This window comes from Scomber scombrus, chromosome 23 (genome assembly GCF_963691925.1).
Source record: "Scomber scombrus chromosome 23, fScoSco1.1, whole genome shotgun sequence".
Taxonomy (NCBI): Eukaryota; Metazoa; Chordata; class Actinopteri; order Scombriformes; family Scombridae; genus Scomber; species Scomber scombrus.
The window spans coordinates 22,575,063-22,601,338 of record NC_084992.1 but is presented as its reverse complement, the minus strand read 5'-3'; the positions used below and the strand labels follow the sequence as shown (position 1 = coordinate 22,601,338).

Sequence of the window (26,276 nt, the reverse complement as noted above, 5' to 3'; positions counted from 1 at the left end):
CTGCCTCTAGATTCACAAGCATGATGTTTAAAATATAAACATAAAGCTCAGTCCAGTGTATGTTCATATGAAGTCAGGACAGTTAAGATTTAAAATTTGTTTATTCATGATGCTGAGGTTACACACTTACTCAGTTCATTAATAATGTACAATAGTTAAAACATTTTATTACACACACACACTCAGCTGCACTTGTAGTGATTCAGGAGACCTCATGTCCACAACTGTTCCAGTGAACAGCCAGATAATGTTAGTTTAAAAATAATAAAAATTAAAAAATAAAAACATGCCCTGAGGGAATGGGGTTAGAAAAGAAAAACAAAAACATTAAACACAGTAGATTTAATTCAGCTGTGTATGGAGTGCTGATGCTGGGTTTTACTGACACTGCTCTGTTACTGCACCCTGTTGTCCCAGATCTCCTGGGCCTTGCTGCTCTCCAGCTGCTGCAGGTGGAGGGCCAGCGGCAGCAGCAGGTCGCTCAGGTGCTGGCTGGAGAAGGTGAAGGCGTTGTGGGCTGTGGGCTCTGCTGGTAGGGTGGTGAGTGGGGTGATGGGTGGAGGAGAAGACGATGTTGAGGGAGCAGGGGATGAGGTTAGGGAGTTTGGTGAGGTGAAGCTGAAAGGGGAGGTGGGGGATGGTAGACCTGAGCTGCCTGGATGAGGGTAGAAGTGGTTTCCTTGGTTCTGGTCTGGGGTTTTAATCTTGCTGGGTAGGCCGTGCTGGAAGCGACAGCGTGTGCCGTACAAGCAGAAGCCAAACGCGCTGAAGGTGCGACACAGAGCTCCACGTGGCTTCCACTCCTTCGTCTGTGGTTGCAGCGGGGGGGAGGGAGCGGGTGGGGTCTTCTCAATGTCAGCTGACTCCACACTGCTGCCGACATCTCCACCCTCGACGTGCAGGAAGTTACAGCGGTTGCCGAAGGGACAGACTCCAAAGGAGCGGAAGGTGCGGCACGGGAAGTTCCTCCTGCGGCGCAGAGCAGGGCGCTGCTCGGTGGGGTTGTGGACGAACAGGCAGCGGCTGCCATAGTAACAATAGCCTGTGGTGTGGTAGCTGCGACACAGCTCAGTCTTGTATTTGGGGTGGCGGAAGGGAACGTGGAGCTCGTGGAGGCCGTGGGCGAACTGACAGCGCTCAGCATACTTACAGAAACCAGTTGCTGAGTAGGTGGTGCAGAGCTCCGTCTTGTAGCGGGTGGAGCAGGGGACGAGGGCAGAAGAGGACTCTACCAGGGGGAGCAGAGCCTTGGCCAGGGAGAGGCCACCTCCATCTGAGTCCTCATTGGACAGCAGGTTGTCCACCAACTCCTCATCTTGGTACTGAGGCAGAAACAGGTCATCACTACCAATCTGGAAGAGAAACAGGTAGAAACATGAAGCCCCCTCCTCTAACTGCACCCTGGCAGAGTTACAGAAAATCAAAGCCACTTCCCATTAAATGTAAGATGGCCTGCAGCATGTTAGCTTAGCATGAGTGCTGGAAACTGCAAACAGCAACTCAAAATTCAAACAAACATGTCATCATTTTTTCAAATCCATACAAACAGTTGTAAAAATGTCAACCTACAGTTTTATGGTACTTTATGTGCTGACTATTTCTTGGCTGGGAGCAGTAACCTGAGTCTCTGCAGGTTAACTGGGAACAGCACAACTACTACATGTACAGAGTCAACTGCCTAGTCAAATGGTTGGCATATAACACCCCTTAAAAACAGAAGTCTGGCATTTCTACACTATGGCTTTGCAGGGACTAAAATAGCCAGACTAGCAGGTCCTCTTGGTTTTAGTCTATGTTAAGTTAATAAGCAGCTCTATATCTACCAGACTAATGATAATGGACCACTGATGAACCCTGCAACCTCTACCCAGATGTGTTCAGATGAACTAGTCAGCCTGGATGAGTCTGAAGACATGTTAGCAGTGGATGTAAAACAAAAAAAAACAATGACCTAAACACTGTTGAGCTGTTGGACCAGTCTGAACCTTATGATTGTCATTTTCTCATATAACCTTAGTTTCATGTTATCCCTTTATTGAGTCAATAACTATATTTGGTAACTTCCATAAACATCCAAATACCCCCCCCCCCCCCCATGTCTCTGAGGTTGTAGAACCATGGAGTTTTTATATAAAGACTTTTTGGTAAATGTTTTACTCTAGACCAGTGAGGAACCATATATGGTAACTTCATTGATCTTGATTTGCAACATAAAAATGACATTTTGAAAGAAAAAAAGTCAAAAGCAAAAAAGTTATGTCAATATCCCCCAGTAACACTATACAGGGTTAATGTAAAAAAATGTTTGAATATCTGAGTAACTCAACGAGTGCTCTATAAAAAGGGTTAAAGTGATTTAGGCTCTTGTGAAACAGCTGCGGATTTTTGAAGGAGCACTTTTCACCATTACTCAACGGTTTAGTAGAGCTTTAAACAATTAAATAAACTTATGAATGCAGAAATGATTCTTTATGGATGGGTTCATTTGGACTTCTTCTGTAACCACTAGTCATGGTATGTTTTAAAACTACTTAAATGGCTTTTAAATCAGAACCTTTTAATTTTTGGACTTTTCTACAGATCGGAAACTTTGCAATAAGTCTTCAGAGCAGAAACTTTAAGGTTGTTCTGTTTAGTCAATAATTCAAAACCCAGTGCAATAAAAACAGATAGTGACTTTTGACAATGGAATCTGTTAATAGAACCATTTTAACAAACTAATCCATTAAGTGAACAACTATCCTAGACAGTACCAACAAGCTGCATGACCACTACACACTGAGTCAGTGCTGTTAACATTAGTTAAGCAACAACTAAATCCATGTAAATAAGAAAACAACAAAAAGGAATCAGTGAAAACCATATAAAACCTATTTGACTCACCTCAAACATGGCCGCAGACAGACAGAGCTCAAACACTACTTCCAAATTAAAAGCTAAGCAGAAAGTCTGCTTGGTGACAGTAAAACCAGAGTGTGTTACTAACGTGTGTGAAGTGTTACTGTCCCTCTCTGTCAGTGACTCTCTCACACACACACTGCAGCTCACCTCTTCGTTTCTCTTTTAACCAGCAGCTCAGCTCGCGCCGTTCACCTCGCGCCTCCCACTTCAAACGAGCATCAGGTGTGTCGCGTCACGTGGAGGAGAAGATTGGTGATGGACCAATAGCGTTAGGACTTCTGACACCGGTGACGTCACGGCCCATTAATGTGGAGACATTAGCATAAAGTGGACATCCTTTCATTTCTATGTTTACTGCACTGTTACTGTGTATGTTTTGTAAGTGAGTGATAAATAAAGCTTATTTGAAAGAAAAAAGAAAAAGAAAAGTGGACTCCAGTCAGTTTATAGCTTCTGCTTCTTATTATTCTTATTATTTATCTTATGCTTGTATACGTTTACTTCTAGCTATACAGCGCAGTAGCTTATATATCCAGTGTTCCCTGAATGTGTTTTTCATTTCTGTTTTTCATGTTTTGTTTTTTTTTTTTTTTTTTTTACTCTTCCGTCTGCTGACAAATGTAATTTTGTAGCGGCTAGCGGATGTTTAGCAATCAACATCCTATGTGAGAGCTCTGTTTGAGGCCTCAGCTACTTACAGATTGGTGGAAATTAGCACCTCAGTTGGAAGTTGTTAAAACAAACTTTCTAATTAACAACCGTCTGGTAGCAACACAGCTGACTACAAATAGATCTATATTTCCTTTAGCCTGGCTGAGCTTTGCTTAAGCTTTGTTTTAATTAGACCCAGAGCAGCAAACCTGCAACATTTACATCTCACTGACTACAATGAACACATGAGGAAATATCCATTCTTTAAAGACCATTAAAAAAGTTCTGTTCTGTCAGTAAATATAAAGATATTTCCTGTGAATCTGCATGAAAAGTCTTACTGCAGTAAAAGTACTGCAGTATTATGAGTGATGTATTATGCAGTATTATAGTAAAAGTACTGCAGTATTATGAGTGATGTAGTATGCAGTATTTCAGTAAAAGTACTGCAGTATTATGAGCGATGTAATATGCAGTATTACAGTAAAAGAACTGCAGTATTATGAGTAATGTAGTATGCAGTATTACAGTAAAAGTACTGCAGTATTATGAGTGATGTAGTATGCAGTATTACAGTAAAAGTACTGCAGTATTATAGTGATGTAGTATGCAGTATTACAGTAAAAGTACTGCAGTATTATGAGTGATGTAGCATGCAGTATTACAGTAAAAGTACTGCAGTATTATGAGTGATGTAGTATGCAGTATTACAGTAAAAGAACTGCAGTATTATGAGTGATGTAGTATGCAGTATTACAGTAAAAGTACTGCAGTATTATGAGTGATGTAGTATGCAGTATTACAGTAAAGTAGTGGTTTGGTCCTCTGACTGATATATTATTATTATGACATCATTAGATTATTAATAGTGAAGCATCAGTGTTAGAGCAGCATGTTACTGTTGTAGCTGCTGGAGGTGGAGCTAGTTTACACTACTTTATATACAGTTAGCTAGTTTAGTCCAGTGGTTCCCAACCTAGGGGTGGGGCCCCTCCAAAGGGTCAGTAGATAAATGTGAGGGGTGGTGAGATGATTAATGGGAGAGGAAAGAAGAAAAAACTAATTTCTGATACACAAATGTGTTTTCAGTTTTTGGACTTCTTGTCTAATCTTTGATTTTTGCTGAAATATTGGATCATTTGAACATTTATTGAAATGAAACCATTTGAGAAGTTTAGAGGGAAAAATCACTATTTGGTGGAGCTGTTAACAACTCATAGCCATCTGTAGAAAGTAAAATATTTCCCTCTGACATGTAGTGGAGTGGAAGTTTGAAGTAGTATCACATGGAAATACAATTAAAGTACAAGTAAATCAACAGGAGTACTTAAGTACATTACTTGAGTAAATGTACTTAGTTGCTTTCCACTACTGGTTAAAGTCACTGGTTCTAAATTGAATGAGAACAGTATTCTGAGTCATACTTAAATTAAACTCACCTGGAAGAAACTGTAAAGCTTATTTGATGTAAATTGTTTTATTCATGAAAAAAAGTCTTTTTAATTCCGTTTTATACTGTCGCTGCTTTAAGTTACAGTTCTAAAGCTGATGTGTGTCTTTCATTTATTTAGACCTTTGTCTGTGATCATTTCCTGTTCGGTCTTAAGGTTTACCCCTTAGCCTCACACAGCTAATGTAATTAAGCTTTGCTGACACTGATCAACTGATTCTAAAATAAACACTGATTGAATTACTGAAGTCAGTATAGTCTGTGTGGACAGGTCTGTAGCAGTTTCCCACATCTGGACACTGTAATTCTTATAAATGCTGCTGAGTGACCAGCATTTGTCAAATTCAGTCACACATTCTGGACTGGATTGAGACCTGTATCATTGGCTTTATTGTTAGCCTCATTGTCTTTCTGAAAACCAAGCCCCCCCCCCCCCGCCCAAAAAAAACAAACGAGCCAAACTCACAGCAAGTACATCCATACACAATAAAATGGAGTGAATGAGCCCCTTAAATATAAAATATCTACTCATATACGGCAACAGTGACGATATTCTTTCAACTAGTAACTTTATTCACTATCCTGGCAGGCAGAGTCTATACTTACATTTAAAAAACATACAAACAAACAAAAAAAAAACAAGTAAATGAACCTCCATACCTTTAGGAAAAATATACTCCATTCCTCTTTTTGCTGATAGTCCCCTTAAGGTTGATAATCCCAGAGCCAAAAAATTTGAGAATGAGTCCATGTCTGACCACGAAGAAAAAAAAAACTTTATTTCTTTTCTTATCAAGATACATTAAAGGATACAGAGACATTGGAATAAAAAACACTTGAGAAAAAAGTTTCAATTGTAGCATGTTTGTCTCTCCCATCATACAAAAATCAGCACCCTGTCCCTTTTGAATGTTACCCCTGGTTGAAATGACCAGCCCACCCACCCAATGAAGGAGAGCAATGCTTCACATGTACAGTAGCCTATTAGAGCCATCTCCACAATAATGGAGCAGAATTACACACTTTAGATGTAAAAAAAGTTTCCAATATGCCAGCTTTCCACTTTTCTTTACACAGATTAGTATTTGCTACAAACTTGACACTTCAATTTCTTTTTTTTCTTTTTTTTTTAGAAATATTACAAAGCCCACATTGGGACCAAACTTGCTTATAAAACCCTTGTAAGCCCTCACTGCTGTAGAAGTCACAGGCTGAAGGATACAGAGGAATTATAATTATCCAATTAACAACTTTTAGTTCTCACCCTTTCATAACGTTACAAACAGGAGGGGACTAAAATAAACAAATGAAAGCACAAGTTGAAACAGGTGGATTCCTTTCACATTGTTGTCAAACCCTATCACAATCAAAAACAGGACTTCTGTTCTGAATCATCAAACATTTATACGGAAGACAATTAAGGCCATGTAAAAAAAAAAAAAATTCTGAAATTAAGCTTTTGAGAAAGAGTATGACTTTTATCTCAGTCTCTTCACAATTTTTTTGACATTAATTTCTGAACTCCATTTCTGGCTCCAACTGCCTTCCGTACATTTACATGCTGCTTCTTTATTAACAGACTCATATCAACTGACCAGTAACATAATGGTGTCACTTTCATTCAAACCGAAAAAAAACAATACATTGTAAGAAACGCTGTGGCTTTAGTCTAACATTACCTCAGGGTTTAAAGCGTCAACACACAATGGATGTCACACTGTTTGCACATTATGGCTTCATTTTGGACTTCTGCAGACTCAAACATAGTACCTCAAAGCCAAATGTGTTCTCTCGTCATGGCGAGTCACACGCTAACTCGTGCAAATCCATGGGAACCACAATCATTTTACATTTCTTCAACTCTCCTAACCAGCAAACCTACAGACCTCTTTGAATCCAGACTGCCTGTTCAAACATCTCAGGGTGAGGTCAATGGAGGAGGAACAGGGGAACTTCTTGTTAAAAGTACCGGCTAAAATTGGATATAAAAGCATGGCCATCAAGTGACGGGTGACGAAATGCAGTTGGACTGCAACAGCGACCTTTCCCAGATTCTAAAAAATGTACTTCTGTAATGTCTTGTGAATGTAAAGATGGTACAAAAGGGTACAAGTCACAAAACTGTTAAGTTAGCACAAAACTAAATTGAGCAGTAAAGTCAGTATTCTGTTCAGTCTGCTAATAATTTAATTGTAGAATTTGGATTAAGTAAACACACTAAAGTTTTAAATGATTTCCATTTTTCTATGTTTGGATAGATTCTAAATGTGAGAGAACATTTCCCAACAGTTTCAAATTAACCGAACATTGTTACTTCAATTTAGCCTCTTGCATAGCTAAGTAGCTACGCTAAATCTATTAATCAGTCACTAAATGCACAGCAGAGATAAAGAACTACTCTTACAGTCAAATTGGGCTTTGAGGAAATGTGATGGCAATTTAAATGGATTAATTAGGAAGATAATTAGCAAATTGGTGATGAAGATAATGTTTAGTGGCAGCCCTAAAGCTAGTCTAACAGAAGGGTGGTTTTGACTTTGTACCATCCCAGCTAATTTAAGACATGAAATACTTGGCATTCTGTCCTCACTTGCTCTGACGTTTACACTGCTCAATCTGTTTTGTGCTTGCTCACTATTTCTGACACTGAGGGACTTCCATACAACAGAGGGTGTTAAGGGGAGCAGATGGGATGAAAATCTAGAGAAGGACTTGACGTGAGGATTTGTGGTTGGCTCCTGACAGATGATGGGAACAGATTACAGAGTCAAATAAAAAGGTGGCAGATAGATCAAACGCTGTACGTTCACACCGACCGACGGCGGCTCTGTCAACACGTCACAGATGAACGTGAAGTCAGTGAGCTACCATTAAGCATCTACCCCGCCCTGTGTGAACGCACAGTAACACACATACTAACACTGAGACCTTAATGATGAAGAGTAGGAGTAACATCTGGATTACATCAGATCTTCAACCAGCCAGAGTTGTCCCACAGTCTCTCATTCCCACCATTTTTCATCACATACTGCAGCCCCCCCCCCCCTTCCATGATGCATATATTTACACAAAGATAGAGACGTGGAGCAAAAACAAAGTGTGCTTTATCATCATTGTTTCAGGATGAGAAATATCTTGATTTTAAATTACACATTTAAAAACAGGCGGCATTAAAAAGGAGAGCAAAAAATAATTCAGGATTCTGGAATAAAATACTACAAAGCCCAAGGTGTGTGAGTGTCAGTGTGTTAATTAAAATGAAATGCACAGTCATCAAAGTGTGTGTGTGTGTGTGTGTGTGTTTGTGTGTGTGTGTGTGCACATCCACTTTTTGGGGAGTAACAGAGGACTAAAGAAAAATGACACTGAAAAGAGGGAAAATAAAAGACTACTGGTATGACGTACTGTGCTGCCTGGTAAGTGACGACCTGAGCACAGACCCCCCCCCCCCCCCCCCCCCATGTCCTGTTAAAAGACCCCGCTGTCCCTCCCCCTTCAGTCCTCCAGGACGATGGGTTCGCTGGTGCTGGAGGGGAGCAGGGACACGAGGGAACGAGGGGGAGGTGGCAGCTTGATCCGGACTGGGAGGTGAGGTTTCCTGGCTGCCCGACGCATCTCTGACTGGGTTAGATGTTTCCTCAGAGCCCTACAGACAGCAGCAGGGGGGAAAAACACACACAACTATTCATTAAAAAGTGATAGAAATCAAGCAGCAGGGATCTGATGAAGTGAGATTAGAAGGTGACATGAAGTAGATTTCTTTAAACAATGCTTCATTAAATAAACAGTTAACCTGCTGTTGTTACTTCAGCTTTCGCCAGATCTGGAGGGATCTGCTCTGGAGAGAAAGTTTAACAAACTCTGAATCTAACTCTCAACACTGAGTTGATTAGATGGTAAACTGAAGTTTTCAGTTCCAGAACAGCTGATCAGAGTCAGTTGAATCAACTCTGCATATGTTAAATTAAGCATGTACTCATAAATGGAGCTTTGAAACTACGGTTCACCATGGCAACAGATAAATAAATGGCAGAGCCTCCATTTACAAACAGTGGAGCTACACATGAATATTGTGTTAATGCATGTGTATGCAAACTGTACACATTTATCTTTAATAAATACAGCAGTGACAGAAGTGAACACTATTAAAGGGCAGGTTCACTCTTTTTTCCAGGTATCCATATGAACAATAAAGAGGTTTTTCCTTTCTGTAATCATTCTTCCTGTTCATACTGACTATTAAAACATCTTCAAATGTGCTTTCAATGGAAGTGATGGAGGACAAATCCACAGTGTGTCCACAGTCATTTAAAAGTAGATGATCAGCTTCTATTCAGCTTCATCAGTGTGAGTTAGTCATATCAAGTGATATCTGACACATCTAGTCTTTTTAGCATCAAATTCCCTCTTATGGCGCTTTTCCACTATCCGACTTGGTACCTGGAACGACCTTTTCCATTACTATAGTACCTACTCAACGTGGGCGGGGTTGTCATAGCACGGCTGCGCTAAACTACTGTGACTTCGTTTAATACGCAACACAAACACATAAACAATGGAGGACATTGAGGCAGTGGTGTACTTGCTGCTGTACGAGGCTTTCTGTCTCACACAAAGCCAGAAAATTGAGCCGTATGGCTGTAACTATGGTTGTAACGCTGCTGCCGGTATTTCAAAATGCTGGGTTTGATTCTTGTGTGGGACGGCTCATGACTCTTTCAGTGATGTGACTCTGACCAATCAGTGGCCGGCAGTCTGTCAACGTCACATTTAGTATCGGCTAGGCTCGCTTGGAACCTCAACAGAGCAGGTACTAAAAATGGATGATGATGGAAATGATGGAAACGCAAAAAAACCCAGAGTCGAGTCGAGTCGAGCTAGAACTGTATAGTGGAAAAGCGCCATTAGTGTTTCCCTGTTGAGCTGTGGTGGAAGTATAGTAACGAAAAGACTTTGGTACTAAAAACACTGTAACGTTGAAACATAGAAGATGAAGATTTGACTCATTTGGACGACTGAAGCTTCATATTAGCTTCAGATCAACTTTTAAATACACGTTTACACAGAAGGAGGACTGTGGATTTAGTTCTCCATCACTTACATTGTAAGTGCATTATGAAGGGATCTTCTAATGGTCAGTATGAACAGGAGGAATCATTACAGCAAGACAAACAGGTTTCAGTGTTCATTTGGGCTCCTGACTGATATTTTTTGAGACACGCTTGAAAAATGGTGAACTCATCCTTTAAGTTTGGTTTAGTGCGAATTTGTTAAATGCCTGTGCAGTAAATATGAAGCTACCGTCAGCAGCTGGTGAGCCTAGCTTCCACACAGATGTGGTGTCACCAGTGAACACATTCAGAGTGTGTGTACACAGACTAACAGGCAGCTGGAGGACAGAACACAGTCTGTGGAGGTGTAGCTGCTGCTGCTGCTGCTGCTGCTGCTGACAGCACTGACACTGTTAAATGTACCTGGTGTCCTTTGTGGCCACAAACACCACGGGGTTAGGAGCCTCCCCCTGGCTGACTTTCTGCCGCTTGATGACAGACTGGGAGGTGGTCCTCATACCTGAAGTGTACGGCCTCCCATTGGCTGGGTAGGGCACCCCTGTAGCCTGTGAACCAATGAAAAACATGCATATGGTTAAGCAGCTGAAGGGAGCAGTGCATTACGGTCTGGTGGACAAAGTTGTGTGTATGTGTGTGTAATACTGACGCTGTCGAAGCCTCTCTTCCCCAGCAGGCTCTGGGCCCCACGAGGCTGGCTGGCCTGGTTCCTGTTGATGGGTGTCGGGGGTCCTCTGGACGCCTTCAGTTTCAGAGGAGCAGATATGGCTGCAGAGAGGACACAGCAACACTCGTCACCATCCAATCACACTTCAGAGACAGCGCATTAACACATAGAGCAGTGTGCCAGTTCTCACCTAAATCCTTCACTATGGTGGCCAGTGACGGTCGAGGTATCACCTTGGTCTTTACTTGAGTTTTTGTAGCTTTGGGCAGCCGGATCATACCTGAACACAGAGAGAATCACACATGTCAAGCAACAAATGAATGGATTCCCGACCCATACTGGATTTTTGGGGCCGATACTGATACTAAAGAGAAAAAAAGTTTTATATATAAAGTATATTTACATAAACATACATTGTTTTCCAATTATATCTTAAAAACACTTGGGACTATAATGAAGGCATGACATTTTACCATTTGACAATAAGCTTGAAACAGTAAACTACACTGTGAATTTAATAATTATAAATAACTAACTAACTAAATAAAGAAGATCATATAAGAAAAAAACATGTATGTATATATTAAAGTTTAATTAAGAAAAAGGATCAAATAGACATTAAATGTGGCCTTGAAAATAATATTGGCACATTTTGGACAAAATAAACACTGATACTAATATATCTGTGATAGGTCAATATCGACTGATAGATATGTCAGTCGGACCCTAATGGATTCCATACAGTAATCCATCTGTCAAATAAATGACTGATACTGGCCTTTTCTTTAAAGACAGGCCATGAAAAAACACATCTTTTCAGTTTCTAGCATGAGTAAGAGGCATGTGGACTATACACTATCATCCATGAATATTACAAAGCAGGGTTTGTGATAGGTCTAATGATTATTTTCATTATTATTCTGTCCAATATTTTCTCAATTTTTTGTTAGATCTATAAAATGTCAGAAAATTGTGAAAAATGCTGATCACAATGTTTGGAAACCCAATGTGGCCAATGTCTCAATTCAGCACATATTTACTTTATTATCATGGATGCACAAATCCTCACATGTAAAAAGTAGTAAAAACGATTAAACAAACAACAAGAGTGTCTGTTTATATCTTTTTTAAAATAAGCTCAGAAGACATGTGTACATACACTCAGCCTTGACGGCGTTGGCGTTGATGGAGGCGTAGGGCCGTCTGGCAGCACGGCGCGGCTGCAGGATGTCCTCACACACCCGCCGGGCGACGCGGGTCAGCTTGGTGGTCTGCAGGATGAACGTCTGGCGGTTCTTGGCCAGCAGCTTGGCTCGACCCTCGTTGCGGGTGAACGGTGACAGGCCCTGGACCTCCTGGCGGGTCATGTGACCGCGGGGCCCTGACTCCTGGTCGGAGGGGGAGAACGTAGCTATAGTAAACAGCTCATGGTAGGTTTTATATTGCTTTAGAATGATATGAAAAACTGAGAGGAGACGTACAGAGCCAGCTCGAGCGGCGCCCTCTAGCTGTGTGGGGGTCTTCAGGCCTCCGTACTTCTTCCAGTAGATCCAGCAGGAGGCGCACAGTCTGCACTGCATGTTGGGAGGGCCCCAGGCGTACCACTGAGGGGACTGGGCCGCTGGGTGGGTGACAGAACAGTCAGAGTTAAGAGTGAGTATCTCAACAGCTGGATAGACACTCAATGATATCATATATGTAGCAGTGTCTCCCATACATAGACCAATGTGTGCCGCTGCTACAACGGCAACGCCCACTGCCCCTCAAAAGGTCTCCGTACGACCCTGCACCACACATTGCTGCCTGGTCTGTGGGAAACACTGAGTAGGATTTTCTATAATGTTCACATCTGTCTGAGAGTTGCAGTGGTTTAGAGTCTAGAATGGCTCAAATCCATGTTCATTTAAATGTTTTAAATTATAGTATGAATGTTTGTAGCCACCTAATTTAATCAGTCTGCCTGCTGATTCCATTTAAAATCTGAAGCTGTTGTTTATACCCTGCACTGAAGAGTTGCACCATATTGTGTTGACTGCTGTAGTGTGCCTGCATTACATCCCTGTCATAGTTGTTTGATAACCACATTTGAGGATTACTGCAAAAATGTGTGTTTATGTACATGTATAAGATTATCGGCCTTTATATGGATACCAGGATTTTTTTACTAGCTAATAATGGTAGTGGCCCCAAAAATCCAGTATCGGGTGAGCCCTAGTTTTTTAGTCATTTTATATTTGTACTCTGTATACCAGGGTATCTGCACATTGTTTAAGTACAAATTGAATGACTTTTAAGATCTTTTTAAAACCTCTGAGTAAGAAAATGATACCGTTGACTACATAACTTTATGTATTTATTGTGTGTAAAGCTTTAGTCATAAGAAACATTTCCTGTATTAAAACTTTACTGTTGTAGTGGGTTGAAATGGAGCTCATTTTCAAGTCATTTATAAAGGACTAACTAATGATTAGTTTGATTAAAAAGGACACACACACACTACCATGTTAAATATAATACACATACACAGTACTGGAAATATGATTCCAGGAGCTGTGTGGTGGGTGAGTGCAGGAAGCTGCTGTGAGTCAGACAATGACTAAGAAGTGCTGCTGATATTATTCATTTACTTTCATGTTTACAGTGTTTATAGTGTGCTGCCAATCAGTAGCAAGTTCCATGTACACTGCTGATTGTGAATGGTTGAGCAGATACGTTGTCGAATCGGGTGAGAACAACAAACACAACAATCTGCTGCTTGACAAGTAATACTTAAGACACTTACATAATACATTCTAAATGTTCTGTTTTAATATATTATACCTGACAAATAACGTCCTTCCTCTCTGGTCAGATCCTGGCTGTACTTACTGTGGCAGCTCTCACAGCTGAGTCCTTTCTGAAAGCCTGCTGCTCCGTTCATCCCAGGCTTGCTGCCCGGAACCATGATTTGATTGGGGTTGGGTTTGGTGCTGGTGAGAGAAAGGAGAGCGTGTGAAGAAGAAGAAGAAACAGAGAGAGAGGTGAGAGCTTTAGCAGTGGACAGTAATACTCACTAAGTGGGGATGTACACCTGCTTCAGCTTGCTGTCTGCCTCTGCTGCCTTTAGTCGTTTCTGAAAGGGGAAAACAATAAAAATGAGCACTTATAGTCAAATGAGACAGTGCTGATAATAGTTAGTGTGTGTGTGTGTGTGTGTGTGTGTGTGTGTGTGCGTGTGTGTGTGTGTGTGTGTGTGTGTGTGTGTGTGTGTTTACCTGTTGGATGTAGCGGTCTGTAGTCTTCCACATGTAGTAGAACTGGACCACACTGGCTAGAGACTTCCAGGGTAGCTGAGGAAGAGGAAACAACAATGTGTTTAATGAATAAAATGATGATGAGGCAGTGCTAAGACGAAAGAAACCAGAGAAGAAGAACTTACAAAGTCCTGGCGGATGTCATTGAAGTCTTTTCCGTATTTCTCCAGAGCCTCCTCAAACAGCATGGCCTCGGAGGCGCTCCACTCCTCCATCTCATCACGGCAGAGCACTGGCCCCCCCTGAGGCACCAGGGTGGACATGGCTTTGGCCAGGTCATAGTTGTTCTTCTGCAACGTGTCCATAGCGTGGAACTGAGAGCAGAGAGAGGAGAGGATTACAAATTTCTATCTGTTTCTACAAAGATGCAACACACAGTCTATATGATGTACTAGTACAACATGTAATGAGCTGATTCATCACTGAGGAGGCACCTGTCACTTCCAACTTCCTGTCAGGTACACTACACTCGTACACAAGTCTAAATTTAACACACACAAGACGATAAAATAAAGGACTAACTGCAATAATATTTGCAATATCTACAAGCACTTCCTGTTTAAATTTAAAAGTGAGTATAACCATGTATAATAGGAGTGCCTTGGTAGTTGAGTAGTTACAGTGCATAACATGTAATGGCAGCGTCCCTGATTCAAACAGGGCTCTAAACTAACTTTTTTCACTGGTTGCACTGGTGCGCTTAACTTTTTTTCTTAGGTGCACCAGCACAAAAGTTAGGTGCACCCAAATTTTCGACCATATCGCATTCAACACCGCAGTTTTACAGGTTCACGTTTTTTAAATAGCTGTCCATATAGGCAGTATTGACTTGTAAATGATTAACTAACAATCTGGTCAACATAAAGTTCTTTATTTGAACAATTCCAGAAGAAAGGTCACTTCACTGAAAAGTGTTGGTGCTTAAAGTGCTTCACTGAGCTGAAATTTTCAACAACAATTCTTCACGAAAAAGTTGTCAATCGTTCTTTTCATCTTGTCATCCACGGCTACATGCACTCTACATCCACTGTCTCTGTCTGACTGCAGCACACGCATTACACACAGGAATATCTGGACCACGGCCAGATGATTCATTTTAATTGTAAAGAATGTAGTTTGGAACCATCCATGTGATTTTGAAGAAATGACATGGAAGAAATCCATATATCCATACTTCTGATAGATTTAACCCAGTTAACTAGCTAATAAATTGCTGATCATGAAAATTGACAAATAAATTATTGTGTGATTACAATGTGACTACAGAAAACAACATCTACTACATGAATAGTTTATACAGTCAGTGAGCAGGATTGATGTAATGCTGCTGGCTGGTTGGTGTTTAAATAAAGCTGTATGTACTTGTGTCCCTGCAGTAGAATTAGCTGCTAATATACTTATATTACTTCTACCTCTCTGTAACTTTACTGCCTTCTTACATGAGTGGAGAGGTCAGCGTGTCCACGTTATGGTACAATGACATGTTTGTATCACTGCTTATGCAATGTGAAGAATTCAGTAGTATTGATTTTTCACTTGTATGCAGAATGTAGCTGAATCTCTGTTATTTTCATCTTTAAATCTACATCCGTAATGCCAATATCAAAGTTATTAACTTAAAAAAAAAAACAGACAGTAAAAATCTTTTCTAGTTACACTTATGATGTAAAGAAGTGATAGTATTACTGCATGGAAAAAAGAACTATGCAAACATGCTCCTCATTGGTGGAATAAGCTTCAGGACTCCCACATAGACTCATTTTTATCCCGACAACAGTTTAAGATTCTGTTGAACAATGAATGCTCTTTTTGTCTTAATGTGACAGTGTACTGTACTTATTTGACTGTATTATTTCATTAAATGTGTGTGTCTCACCAGTGTGATATCTCTGGAAGCTGCAGCTGCACTCATGTGGAGGCTGGGCTGGCGGATGGAGCTGCTGCAGTCCAGGGCACGAGCGAATGTCCCCACAGCTCTGTAACACACACACACACACACACACACATAGAACTGTTACTGTAAGACTGTCAACAGATATACTGACATCACATATAATATTATCCCCAAAAAGTGGAAGTCACACTAAATCTAAAAATCATATTTTTGACTAGAGGATGATTTTTGTGTCTTGGTGAATGTTCATTAAATGGCCACTAGATGGAGTGTGTGTGCTGTTAGAGCAGTTTATAGGCAGCAGGATAATTCCCTCCAAAAAAAAACGTTCCATGGATAAAAAACAAAGAAAGTTCATCATTACACTTGTGTTGCACCATCAGTACACATCATGTGTTGAATAAGCCTTCTATTAACTGCAGCCAGTTGGTCCTCTTTGTAACACCATGAGAAAGAAATCATTTCCTTTCATTTCCATTATTGAACTTGATGTCAATTCATGCATTTCCTAAAACAAAGCTGCCTCGCTGATGGTCACAAGTAACCATGGCAACAGGATGTGGTGATGATGCAACTAGAGGACAGACAGCAGGGGGAAGCGTTACCTTGCCACCACCAGGAACTGGTCGATCTGAGGGTCTTTGAGCTGGTTGTTGGGGTCCCAAACCTTAGTCTCCAGCTTCTCCTGGATCCTGTTGTCTGATTCACCTGAGACACACAGAGGAAGAGGAAGAGGATTCAACTCAGGACATTTTACTAGTAGAAACTGTTTTCTGGGTTTTCAAAATTTCAGTGTGCTGCTCACCCTCAGCTAGCTTGTCAGGGATCTCTGCCTGATACTTGGAACCCACCCGGATCTCTCCCTGGTCTGCCAGCAGGGTCTTCTGCACCGGGTCGAACACCAGCGAGTAGAAGAAACAATCCTGGACAGAACACACAGGAAAAGATGACTTGCTTGCTGAAGGCTTGGTGAATGTACAATTCTTTTGACAGTGTGAAATGGTAAAAAACCCACAAAAAAACTGGAGTAAATGCGCCTCATAGTAATGAGCTGGTGAGGAATGAACAGATGGCTTTCTTACCTCTTTCTCTAGGTAGCCGGCCAAGACATCTGTTTCATTGAGGAGGGTGACATTACATTTCCCCCTGAGGAGACAGAGAGAGCGGTATGACAAAGATGTAGTAGTTTACAGTCTCTAAAGGTGCAAATATCCCTTCTAATCGACTCAATTTTGACAGTCTATGCTTGCAGACAGATAATAATAATAATATTAATAATAATAATAATAATACAATTATAATATAATGATGCCACAATTTGCAGCCTTTAAAATGCCCATTATATGTTTTTAAAAAGCATTGCATTGTACCATAAGGAGTTTCTGTCACTGTAGAAATGAAAGGCATACAGCACAATAACAATGAGAGGATAATGATGAGGAAGTCAAACCTCACATTCATGTGAAAACCTCACAGCAGTGTCATGTACACGTTCCACATGTTGTAAGGATTGGGCAGTACATGGTCACTTATGTGTGACAGTTTCTTTAAACTAAACTTAGCTCATAAGTAGTGTTTTATTAAATGTAGCTACACACACTGTAACTTCAGGATCATTAGATGTGTGAAGTTTGATGCAAACTGGTCAAAATTAAAAGCTCAGAGAAAACAGATGATTTTCTATTGATGTGCAAGCACAGCTGAGAGAAGTAATGTAATATAATACATCATGTTTAGTCTGTCTATGCGTTTGAATATTAGGGTTTGGGTTTCCGTACTTTTGAAGTATCGACCAAAATCAATCGATATCAAGTAGTATTGAAATATCTCCCGTCAAATCATACCTGCAATCCATCCTTTTTTCACCCAGAACTAGAAAATATGACATCTGTGGTGAAGTCGTGGTGAATTTGAGTTAGCGCACTTAGCAGGTCAGCAGCCTAGATGCCACCTAAACGCTCTGAAGTGTGTCTACACTACATGTCTGTTACACCGGATAAAATCAAGTGCACAAAATGTGGAATGGGTATCCAATGAAGTATTCAGTTGGTATCAGTATCACTTTAAGGGTACTTGGATTGGTACTGGTATCATCATTTTTTAAACAATACCCAGCCCTATGTAATATATTATTCACTATTATGATGTTAATTTTTGTTTTTTTTCCTCAAAACTTCACAGGTAAATCTGACACATCTCTCAATGTCTCTCAGATTAAAGGGACACTCCATCAATTTACACATTAAGATCTGTTCACTTGTGTTAGAGTATTACTATCATATCTACAATGCTGTGTAATGTCTTCAGAGAGCCTGTGTTACAAACTGGACCTGTAGAGTATGAAAGACGTGGGTGTTTGTTAAACAAGCAGGGAAGCTTCGATGGTGATGGAAGACGCTATTGAGTGGGATTATGGGAAGTTTAGGATCCAGTTATTTTTGAACTGGTCTATCTTGTTCTATGAGAGCCACGTGTATGTCATAATGGACTGGGAGGGGTTTTCCCACAAAGTTCAACCTCAGAATTTCAATGTGAATGTGAAGCTGAGAAACAGACTGAGAGTCTGTATCTGTCTATTAAACTAAGTTCTGACCTTCAGCAGCAGACTCAATACTACCCAAAAATGTCTAAGGACTCTAAATACATTTGGGGGAGTTTCAGAACTCTAATTATAGTGTGGTAAGCATTTTTCATGAGTTCCTTTTGATGGTGGTGTTGTTGCACCTAAATACACCTGTACATCACTGAAGGGAGGCGAGTTCAAATACTGCAGGTAACAACAAAGATTTGGTAAATGTGTCCAAACAGATGAAAGGCCTGACATGAACAGAGATACCACCTCTACAATTCATAAGCATGAGTAAGTCTGATATGATGCTGCTCAGTCATCACAGCATCACTTGAATATGTATTCATCAGCAGCTGAGAAGAATGGGCAACATGTCTCTGAAATATAAGTGGCTGCAGCTTTTCAGTGTTACATGTGGCAGATGTCTGGGTTCAACTGTATCATGAAGCTTTATCAGTGGGTGAACTATCAGCTATGTTTAGTCTGAACTCGGGTATTCCAGCATCACAAAGCCGGCTCACTTTTACCCTCCTCCAGTGTTTGTTGCTCCCCCCTTATTTAAGTGTTCACGGTTAAATTTGACGAGTTTGTTCTCTTATATTAACACAAAAAACATAAATTATCACCAAATATTGTTAAGACTTTTTCTAAAGCTGTGAAACAATGTCTCAGACTAGTGGTTAACCAGAGTAATATGGCCCAGAACTTCTCGGTCAGTCATCTCCTCATTGATAAAATGAGAGGAAGGTGCAAATAAAGCTTTATATATGTGCTCTGTGAGAAGATATGATACATTGTTTAGTCTGGAAGGTGTAGATCACATGGAGGGCTTTTATGTGTATGGGGATGTTTTCTATAGTATAGTGTTACCCATTCATTTCCTATGGGGGTCATCTTTGACCGGGTACACCACAAGTGTAACAATGTTTACTAAAGCACTCAAAATTCAATGAAAGTGGTGCTCAGCAGTTTTATATGTTCAAATGCTTGGTATGGAGGATATCATGAGGCCTTGAGGCAATCAGATGAAAAAAACAATATTTATGATTTATGAAAGTTATAAATTGGTCAGATTTGTCCTGAACACTGAAGGAAGGTTACCCTCTGTTGTTTTTTATTAGAAAAATAATCCACAGTGTTAATTAGCTCTCAATAAACTTACTTTACTTTACTTTACATGTATCATCATCTTTCTAACAGTTTGTTCATTATGACCCAAAGTTGAAATACTCTTCTCTTTAATACTGAACATGTTGATGACTGCTGCTCTCACAGCTGGAGGGTAAAGCTGGACTGTGTGTGTCCACTGTTAGTGAGGACGTACCGTATGTGAGTGGCAGGTAGAGATTCAAACTGTCGAGACAGGAAGAGTTCTCTGTGTTTGAGCTGGTGTTTCTGTTGTTCAGCCAGTGACGGCTGCTTCGACTCCTCCTCGAACTCTCCTGAAAAATACACACACACGAACGCGTCACCGTCAGCACTGATTTCCTACTCACGTGACTAAAACGCCACAAACTGAAATAAACAAAAACATGCCAAATAGAGTTGTAAAATAGTCTGCTGCTGGCTTAAGAGGTCTAACAGTCATTTGAAGTTTGTAAGGTTAAAACTCTGCAGGCAGCTGAAAACACTACACACAAGAAAGTGGAAATGAAAAAAGAGAAGACACACACACACACACACACAGCTGCAGTTGTGAGGCCTCCATCTGAATACTGCTGAGTTTAAACTGGAACCCCAATCACACATTTTTAAGCTCATCTAGTTTCTCTTTCTCTCTTTTTCATGTATGATGTGAGACGTGACTCTGTGTCATAACTTTATCTTCCTGTGGGTGTACTGATGGGGTTAGAAGAGACTGTCTTTACTGTACAGCAATGTGTTGGGGGGGTGGGGGGTGTTGCTTCATGTGCAGGTGACACATTAAATACAGTACAGGAAGTCCAGTTTGCATAGAAGATCCACGAAAGTGAAGGCTTCAGACTATATAACACTACACAGCTGTGTAAATATGATTATGATATTATGGCATACATTTATCTAGCATTCTGTATGTTTGTTGGACCTTTTTTGGGCAATGTTACTAACAATGAGCAGGTCTGCTGTGTGGTAAAACTCTTTGGATCATTTTTGCATCAGTGTGATGATTTGATTAATCAAGAATTTATTTTACTGTGTGGTTACTGTATTCATTAACTCAGCATTTTCCATTAGTTATATAGAGTGTGGTGGCATGTCATAGTTTAATTTGTGCCGCTAATTTGTAGTTTAGTTATTTGAAGAAACACAATGTAGAAAAAGATATTTACTGGAAATGTCCAAATCTAAGTATTTTATATGTTCCTCAGTAATTACCTAGTTGAACTTGGATAATCACTTCTGATTTCTTTGATTCAGAGCTGAAATATGAGCATTAGTCTTTTTTGATGGTTTGTTTGGAACATTTATGAACTGGTAAAATCCATTCATAGTTATACAACCAGTAGTTAAATTACTAAAGCACTGAATTTTTTAGAGCACAATTGTTTTTTTATAGATGCTCTTAATTATGCACCACAATGATGTATTTGACTAGTACAAAGTTTTCCTCCAGGGGAGCCTGACCCCCCCTAGAGGGTCGGACTGAGGTCTAACCACCATAGTCTCAAAATTCTGTGGGAAACACTGTAAACTGTTACGTCATCATCATCATCATCATCGCTATACAGGTCTTCCAATCATCAGCTCTATGACATTAACTACCATTAACAAACTACAGACTTGTATGTTTCATTGTAAAATTTTTATGTAAGACTTTTCATATTTCTTCTCTACATGACTTTATTCATTCATTTATATGGTACCCGACAGGTGTGAATAGTGCTGTGGTTCAGTTATCATTTCGGTACAGAGGCTGATTTGTGGGGGACAAACTTACATATTGTCCATAGTCTACTATATTATAACTATATCAGCTGCTACATGTATGTGACTGAGCCACACTCAACATGCTCTCATTGAAATGAATGAGAGTGCTGTGTACTGTATGTGTGTATGTAGCCTCCAGCCTCAGACCTTTATGTACGGACCTGCAGTTTTGTGTCCTCTGGGTTAATTTCTTACTCTGCTTTTATTGCTTATTGCTTCTTATTGCAGCTGTTAATGTGTGTTAATCCTCTGTGGAGCACTTTTAAAAGAGTTCAAAGGTCACTTAATCATCAGGTTACACAGAAAATTGCTTCCTTGTGTGATTTCTACAATTTAGTTATCAAGAACCTGATTCATTTAAACTGTGTGGTTGATCTTTGCCATCCACACACAGACATTTACTAATGGACTTACTGTACAACAATGCAAATGTTTCACATTACCAAACCCATGTGACTGCCATGTTCCAGCCAGTAAGCGGCTCTGTGTGTGTGAGAGTGTGTGTTTGTATGTGTGTGTGTGTGTGTGTGTGTGTGTGTGTGTTCGGCCACTAGATTGCGCATTCCTAATTTCAGGCGGGTGAGTAATTTGTTGCAAGCTGGAGGGGAGGGACTATATCGCTCCATCTCCGTGGACTCCGCCCCTGCACTCAGCCACAGGAAACCCTGTCAGTGAGGACAAGGGGGAGAGAGAGAGAGACCGAGAGAGAGAGAGAGACCGAGAGAGAGAGGGGGACGCTACCTCAAGCCACACCCCTTTTCTGTTAACCTCTCAACCCCCCCCCCCCTCCTCCCCCTGTCCGGCTAGTCCCTGCCAGACAAAGTAGGAAACCCTGTTTACCAAACCTGAGGCGCCCATCCCCCCCTCCCCCCAAACATGTATCCCCAACTCCCCACATACACACACACGCGCGCACACACACACACGAAGAAAACACAAATACACAGAAGGAGCGACAAGCACTTAAGGCGCACACAGAACAGTAACACACTCCTTGCACAGACACACACACACACACACACACACACACACACACACACACACACACTTTCTTCGCTCTGACAAAGACACAAGGCAAGTCTGAGTTAACCCGTTGCGTGCTGTGGACCTCGGGGACAGATCAAGGGCCTTTTGTTCTGCACAAAGAATTGATGTGTGCAGCAGGAGGAGGAAGAGGACGATGAGGCAGATAGAGCAGAGCTTTAGTAGACATGAGCAGATCCTGTACTCCTCTTCATCACTGGTACAGGATCACTGTGTGTCATGCCAGACCTGCACAGACCAGACTAAGTCAGACCAGGTCCTGTACGTACATGTGTTGAAGACACAAGTGGATTGAGTTTAAAGCCACATCCACACTTAACTGACTGTCTGGAGGAGATTTGCTGGTATCAAATGTTCATGCTATAATTATGGTGGCTAATAATATCACTGTAAACATGATTATTATCATCATCATCATCATCATCAACAACGGGTCCTGAATCTATTAGTGCTGTCTGAACAAAAGCAGCTTGTTTAAAGTTTAAGACTGAAAATCACATTAAATGCAGCTCACTGTCTCTTATATTCTGTTCTAATTCATTTTAGTTGATTAATGTATCCTGATTAAATAAAAAGTGTAATCTCCTGAGTGTGAACAGTTAAATTCATGTTTAAAAGGCAGAGAAATGAGTCAACACTCAGAGAAGCTAATAACAGTTCTACTGAGCTCTAACAGCACTGCTCACAGTGACTCCACACACCTTCTACACCTTATGTGTAATCAAGCTCACAGTTAGTCCTGTAAAAAGCAGCTCTCTCTCTCTCTCTCTCTCTCTCTCTCTCTCTCTCTCGCTGAATTTTATAACTGAACACCTGTAAGTTAGCCAGGATTCACTGAGCTGCCACTTAATGTTAATATACAAAGTCTTAGCCACAGTATCCAGAGTTTAACATCTGCATCAACTGACCAGCAGAAAGTTTCTTCTTTGTGGCTAAACAAAATAAAAGAGAGCGAGCTGCTGTGTGAAGAAGCTGATAATCACAGTAATGACAGTAATAAACATGGTTGCTGGTGTACAGTATAAAGATATACCAGCTCATCTCTAGTCTTGAATGCATGAAACGAACTGTAATTGTTAGTTAACTGTATTATTAGAGCTGCAATGATTAGTTGATTAACCGATTAGTCATTTGACAGAAAATTAATCACCAACTACTTTGATGCTTGATTCATAATGTTGAGTCTTTTTTTCAATAAAGAAACATCCAAATTCTGTGCATCCAGCTTGTTAAATGTGAATATGTTCTGGTTTTATCCTCTCTGGTAGTAAACTGAAGCTCTTTGTGCGGTGGACTGCTGAGCTTTGGGAGACAGTGATCGACATTTTTTAATCATTTACTGACATTTTAGAAACCAAAAGCTTCATCGAGAAAAAAATCAACAGATTAATGTATAATGAAAATAATCATTAGTATAGTCTGACCGATACTGGATTTTTGGGGCCAATGCCAATAGCGATATTAGGGATTAAAAAAATTCCGATATCAATATATTGGCCAATAATATTATACGTACAGAATATATGGATACAAACAGATAGAAGGTATGATATATTACAGTTTAACACTAAACTTGTATTATATAGAATGACATCAGTGCACTGAAACAGTAAACTTCTCTGGGAATTCACTGATACTGATATGATAAGTTACTATTGGCCAACCAATATATCGGTCGGGCTCTAATCACTAGTTGCAGCTCCAATGTTTACTATATGTTCAGCAATAATGTTTTATGTATGTTTTACTGATTTATGCAGAAACAAATGAACATTTTAAGAACACTAATAAGTAAATGATCCTCTTCAATTGATTTGAGTGTGTATGGTTAACTATTTAAACTGTTGTGTAAAGTGTTAGATAGATAGTGAACAGTGAATGAGTGAAGGAGGGAGTGATGTCACACGTCTTTACAATCTACACCATATACAACACACACTACTGTCAGACCCTCAGTTCAGATGAGGAGAAAAACTGGCAGCAGGTTGAGTGGATGGAGGTGATGGTGGAGGTGATGATGGAGAGCAGGGGGGGAACTGAGCACAGCTTTGACTCAGCAGAGTGTCTGCTGGCTGTGACGTGCGCATCTGTTTGTTGAATGGAGGAGGACGAAGAGAAGAGAAGAAGAGAGACTGTTCTTGTTGATCTGCTGTTTCAGTGTGGACATCGTTTTCATCAGTCAGCTTTAGGTGTTAACAGGCAAGAAATATTAATCACGATAAGATGAATGACGTGGTTTGAAAATAACTATTTAGTGTGATGATGCTTTCAGTAGGTGGATGCATGATGATCAGTGTAGAATGATCACACAGTCTTTATCTGAAGCACCTGTCTTTAAAAAGAGTGAGAATGTAAAGAGGTGCAGTCCAGGCTGCCTGCACACACTCTGACAACACATGATCTATTGTCCACACATGACCAAGTGAACAAACACTTAGCATCCGTGTGTGTGTGTGTGTGTGTGTGTGTGTGTGTGTGTATGTGTGTGTGTGTGTGTGTGTGTGGTGCTGAGCCCAGTGGAGAAAAAAAAAAGAGGCAGCATTAACGCATCCATTTTGAGGTGTAGAATGTGTGTGTGTGTGTGTGTGTGTAAATGTCTTTGTCTGGAGCACTGCAGCCCAGGAGGAGGTGGTGGGAGGGGGGGGGGGGGGGGGGGGGCTGGTGGTGGGGGGTAATGAGTGAATGTGATCAGGCTTCAGTAGTCTGCATGCCATTAGCACCACCCCACTACCTCCACACCCCTCCCTACCCCACCTCCTCCTCGGCTCTGTGATCTCACACACACACACACACATAAGACGGAGGACTGGGCTTATGGGCTGATCAGGGCGGGGTGTCGGGAGGGGGTAGAGGGGGGCGGGGCAGGAACATACTGACACTGTACTACAGAGATATGTTGATTTAAACAATGAGGAGTGATCATTACTATTATGACTCCATCTCTAAGAAATCACTCCAGTGGGGTTTAACATCATTTGAGTGAGCTGTAAAAGCTAAAAGGTGAAACATTAAAATGACATCAGCAGCTGAATAGATGAAATGGTTATTATTAAATCATATCTAAATCATGCTTTCACATTTTTTTCCTGCTGACTTTGCACCTTATTTTTCACAAGATGATGGATTCAGACTCTCAGTTTAAATAAGAGACTCTTGAGACTGATATGACATCATCAGTGACATCATTTCAGTCATCCCAACCAGATTAAAAACCATGAACAAACGCAGAATTAATAAAGTCGCCTTATGAAAATGCTCACATTTAAACACAAGGAAAAGTGGCAAAAAAACACTCCTTAAAAAATAAAAAATAAAACAAGGAGATTGTGACCAGCAGCTGAGGACTGGTCTGGAGGTTTAAGCAGTGACCATGAACCACATCGTATATATGCGTGTACACACACACACACACACACACACGCACGCAGCGCACTGCTGCACTGAATGAAATGAAAGACAAAGTGCTGGACTTCCTTCACCTCTGAATCAGGTTTTGGTGTAATTTACAGCATAAAAAGCTGAAGAGGTGCAGTGAGGCTTTTATGTGAAACACAATGAGGATGAGCTTCATTAAAGGCAGCGAGCCGGATCATAGCTGCTCTCACACTGAGCAGAGTGGAGGCTGATGGGGAGCTCTGTGGGTGCTACTCACTTGCGTTGCTGTCAGCCAGAGTGTTGAGGTTGCCTGAGATATCTCGCCTCCTGAACAGACACACCACCTTGGCCTCCACGTTCCCATTGGCTGTCTGGAAAGTGGGCGGGGCAAAGGTGACAAGTTAGCGACGTAATAATAAAAAACGCTGCTGTGACTACATCTGTGATATTCACACA

The 26,276-nt window shown here is 40.8% G+C and overlaps 2 protein-coding genes across 5 annotated transcripts in view; both read right to left on the bottom strand.

The window, feature by feature from the left end:
• Positions 1–395: 395 nt before the first annotated feature.
• On the bottom strand, positions 396–2,892 carry cth1 (cysteine three histidine 1). The gene is made up of 2 exons (XM_062444520.1): positions 2,884–2,892; positions 396–1,394 (listed from the first exon to the last, which is right to left on the bottom strand). The coding sequence occupies exons 1-2, from the start codon at positions 2,890–2,892 to the stop codon at positions 396–398; spliced, it is 1,008 nt and encodes a 335-aa protein (XP_062300504.1).
• Positions 2,893–8,058: 5,166 nt separating this feature from the next.
• mta2 (metastasis associated 1 family, member 2) overlaps positions 8,059–26,276 on the bottom strand; it is a 31,187-nt gene continuing 12,969 nt past the window's right edge. The window contains exons 3-18 of one of the 4 annotated variants that reach the window (XM_062444410.1): positions 26,098–26,191; positions 19,819–19,936; positions 17,008–17,071; positions 16,731–16,848; positions 16,531–16,633; positions 15,908–16,007; positions 14,157–14,345; positions 13,993–14,067; positions 13,792–13,850; positions 13,559–13,707; positions 12,220–12,359; positions 11,898–12,123; positions 10,929–11,018; positions 10,721–10,839; positions 10,477–10,619; positions 8,059–8,648 (exon numbers count right to left, since the gene is read on the bottom strand). In XM_062444410.1, the coding sequence (XP_062300394.1) occupies positions 8,498–8,648; positions 10,477–10,619; positions 10,721–10,839; positions 10,929–11,018; positions 11,898–12,123; positions 12,220–12,359; positions 13,559–13,707; positions 13,792–13,850; positions 13,993–14,067; positions 14,157–14,345; positions 15,908–16,007; positions 16,531–16,633; positions 16,731–16,848; positions 17,008–17,071; positions 19,819–19,936; positions 26,098–26,191 (1,938 nt within the window). In that variant the 3' untranslated portion in view covers positions 8,059–8,497. Of the gene's footprint in view, positions 8,649–10,476; positions 10,620–10,720; positions 10,840–10,928; positions 11,019–11,897; positions 12,127–12,219; positions 12,360–13,558; positions 13,708–13,791; positions 13,851–13,992; positions 14,068–14,156; positions 14,346–15,907; positions 16,008–16,530; positions 16,634–16,730; positions 16,849–17,007; positions 17,072–19,818; positions 19,937–26,097; positions 26,192–26,276 lie in introns of all 4 variants that reach the window. The other 3 variants (XM_062444409.1, XM_062444411.1, XM_062444412.1) reach the window with 3 other exon arrangements.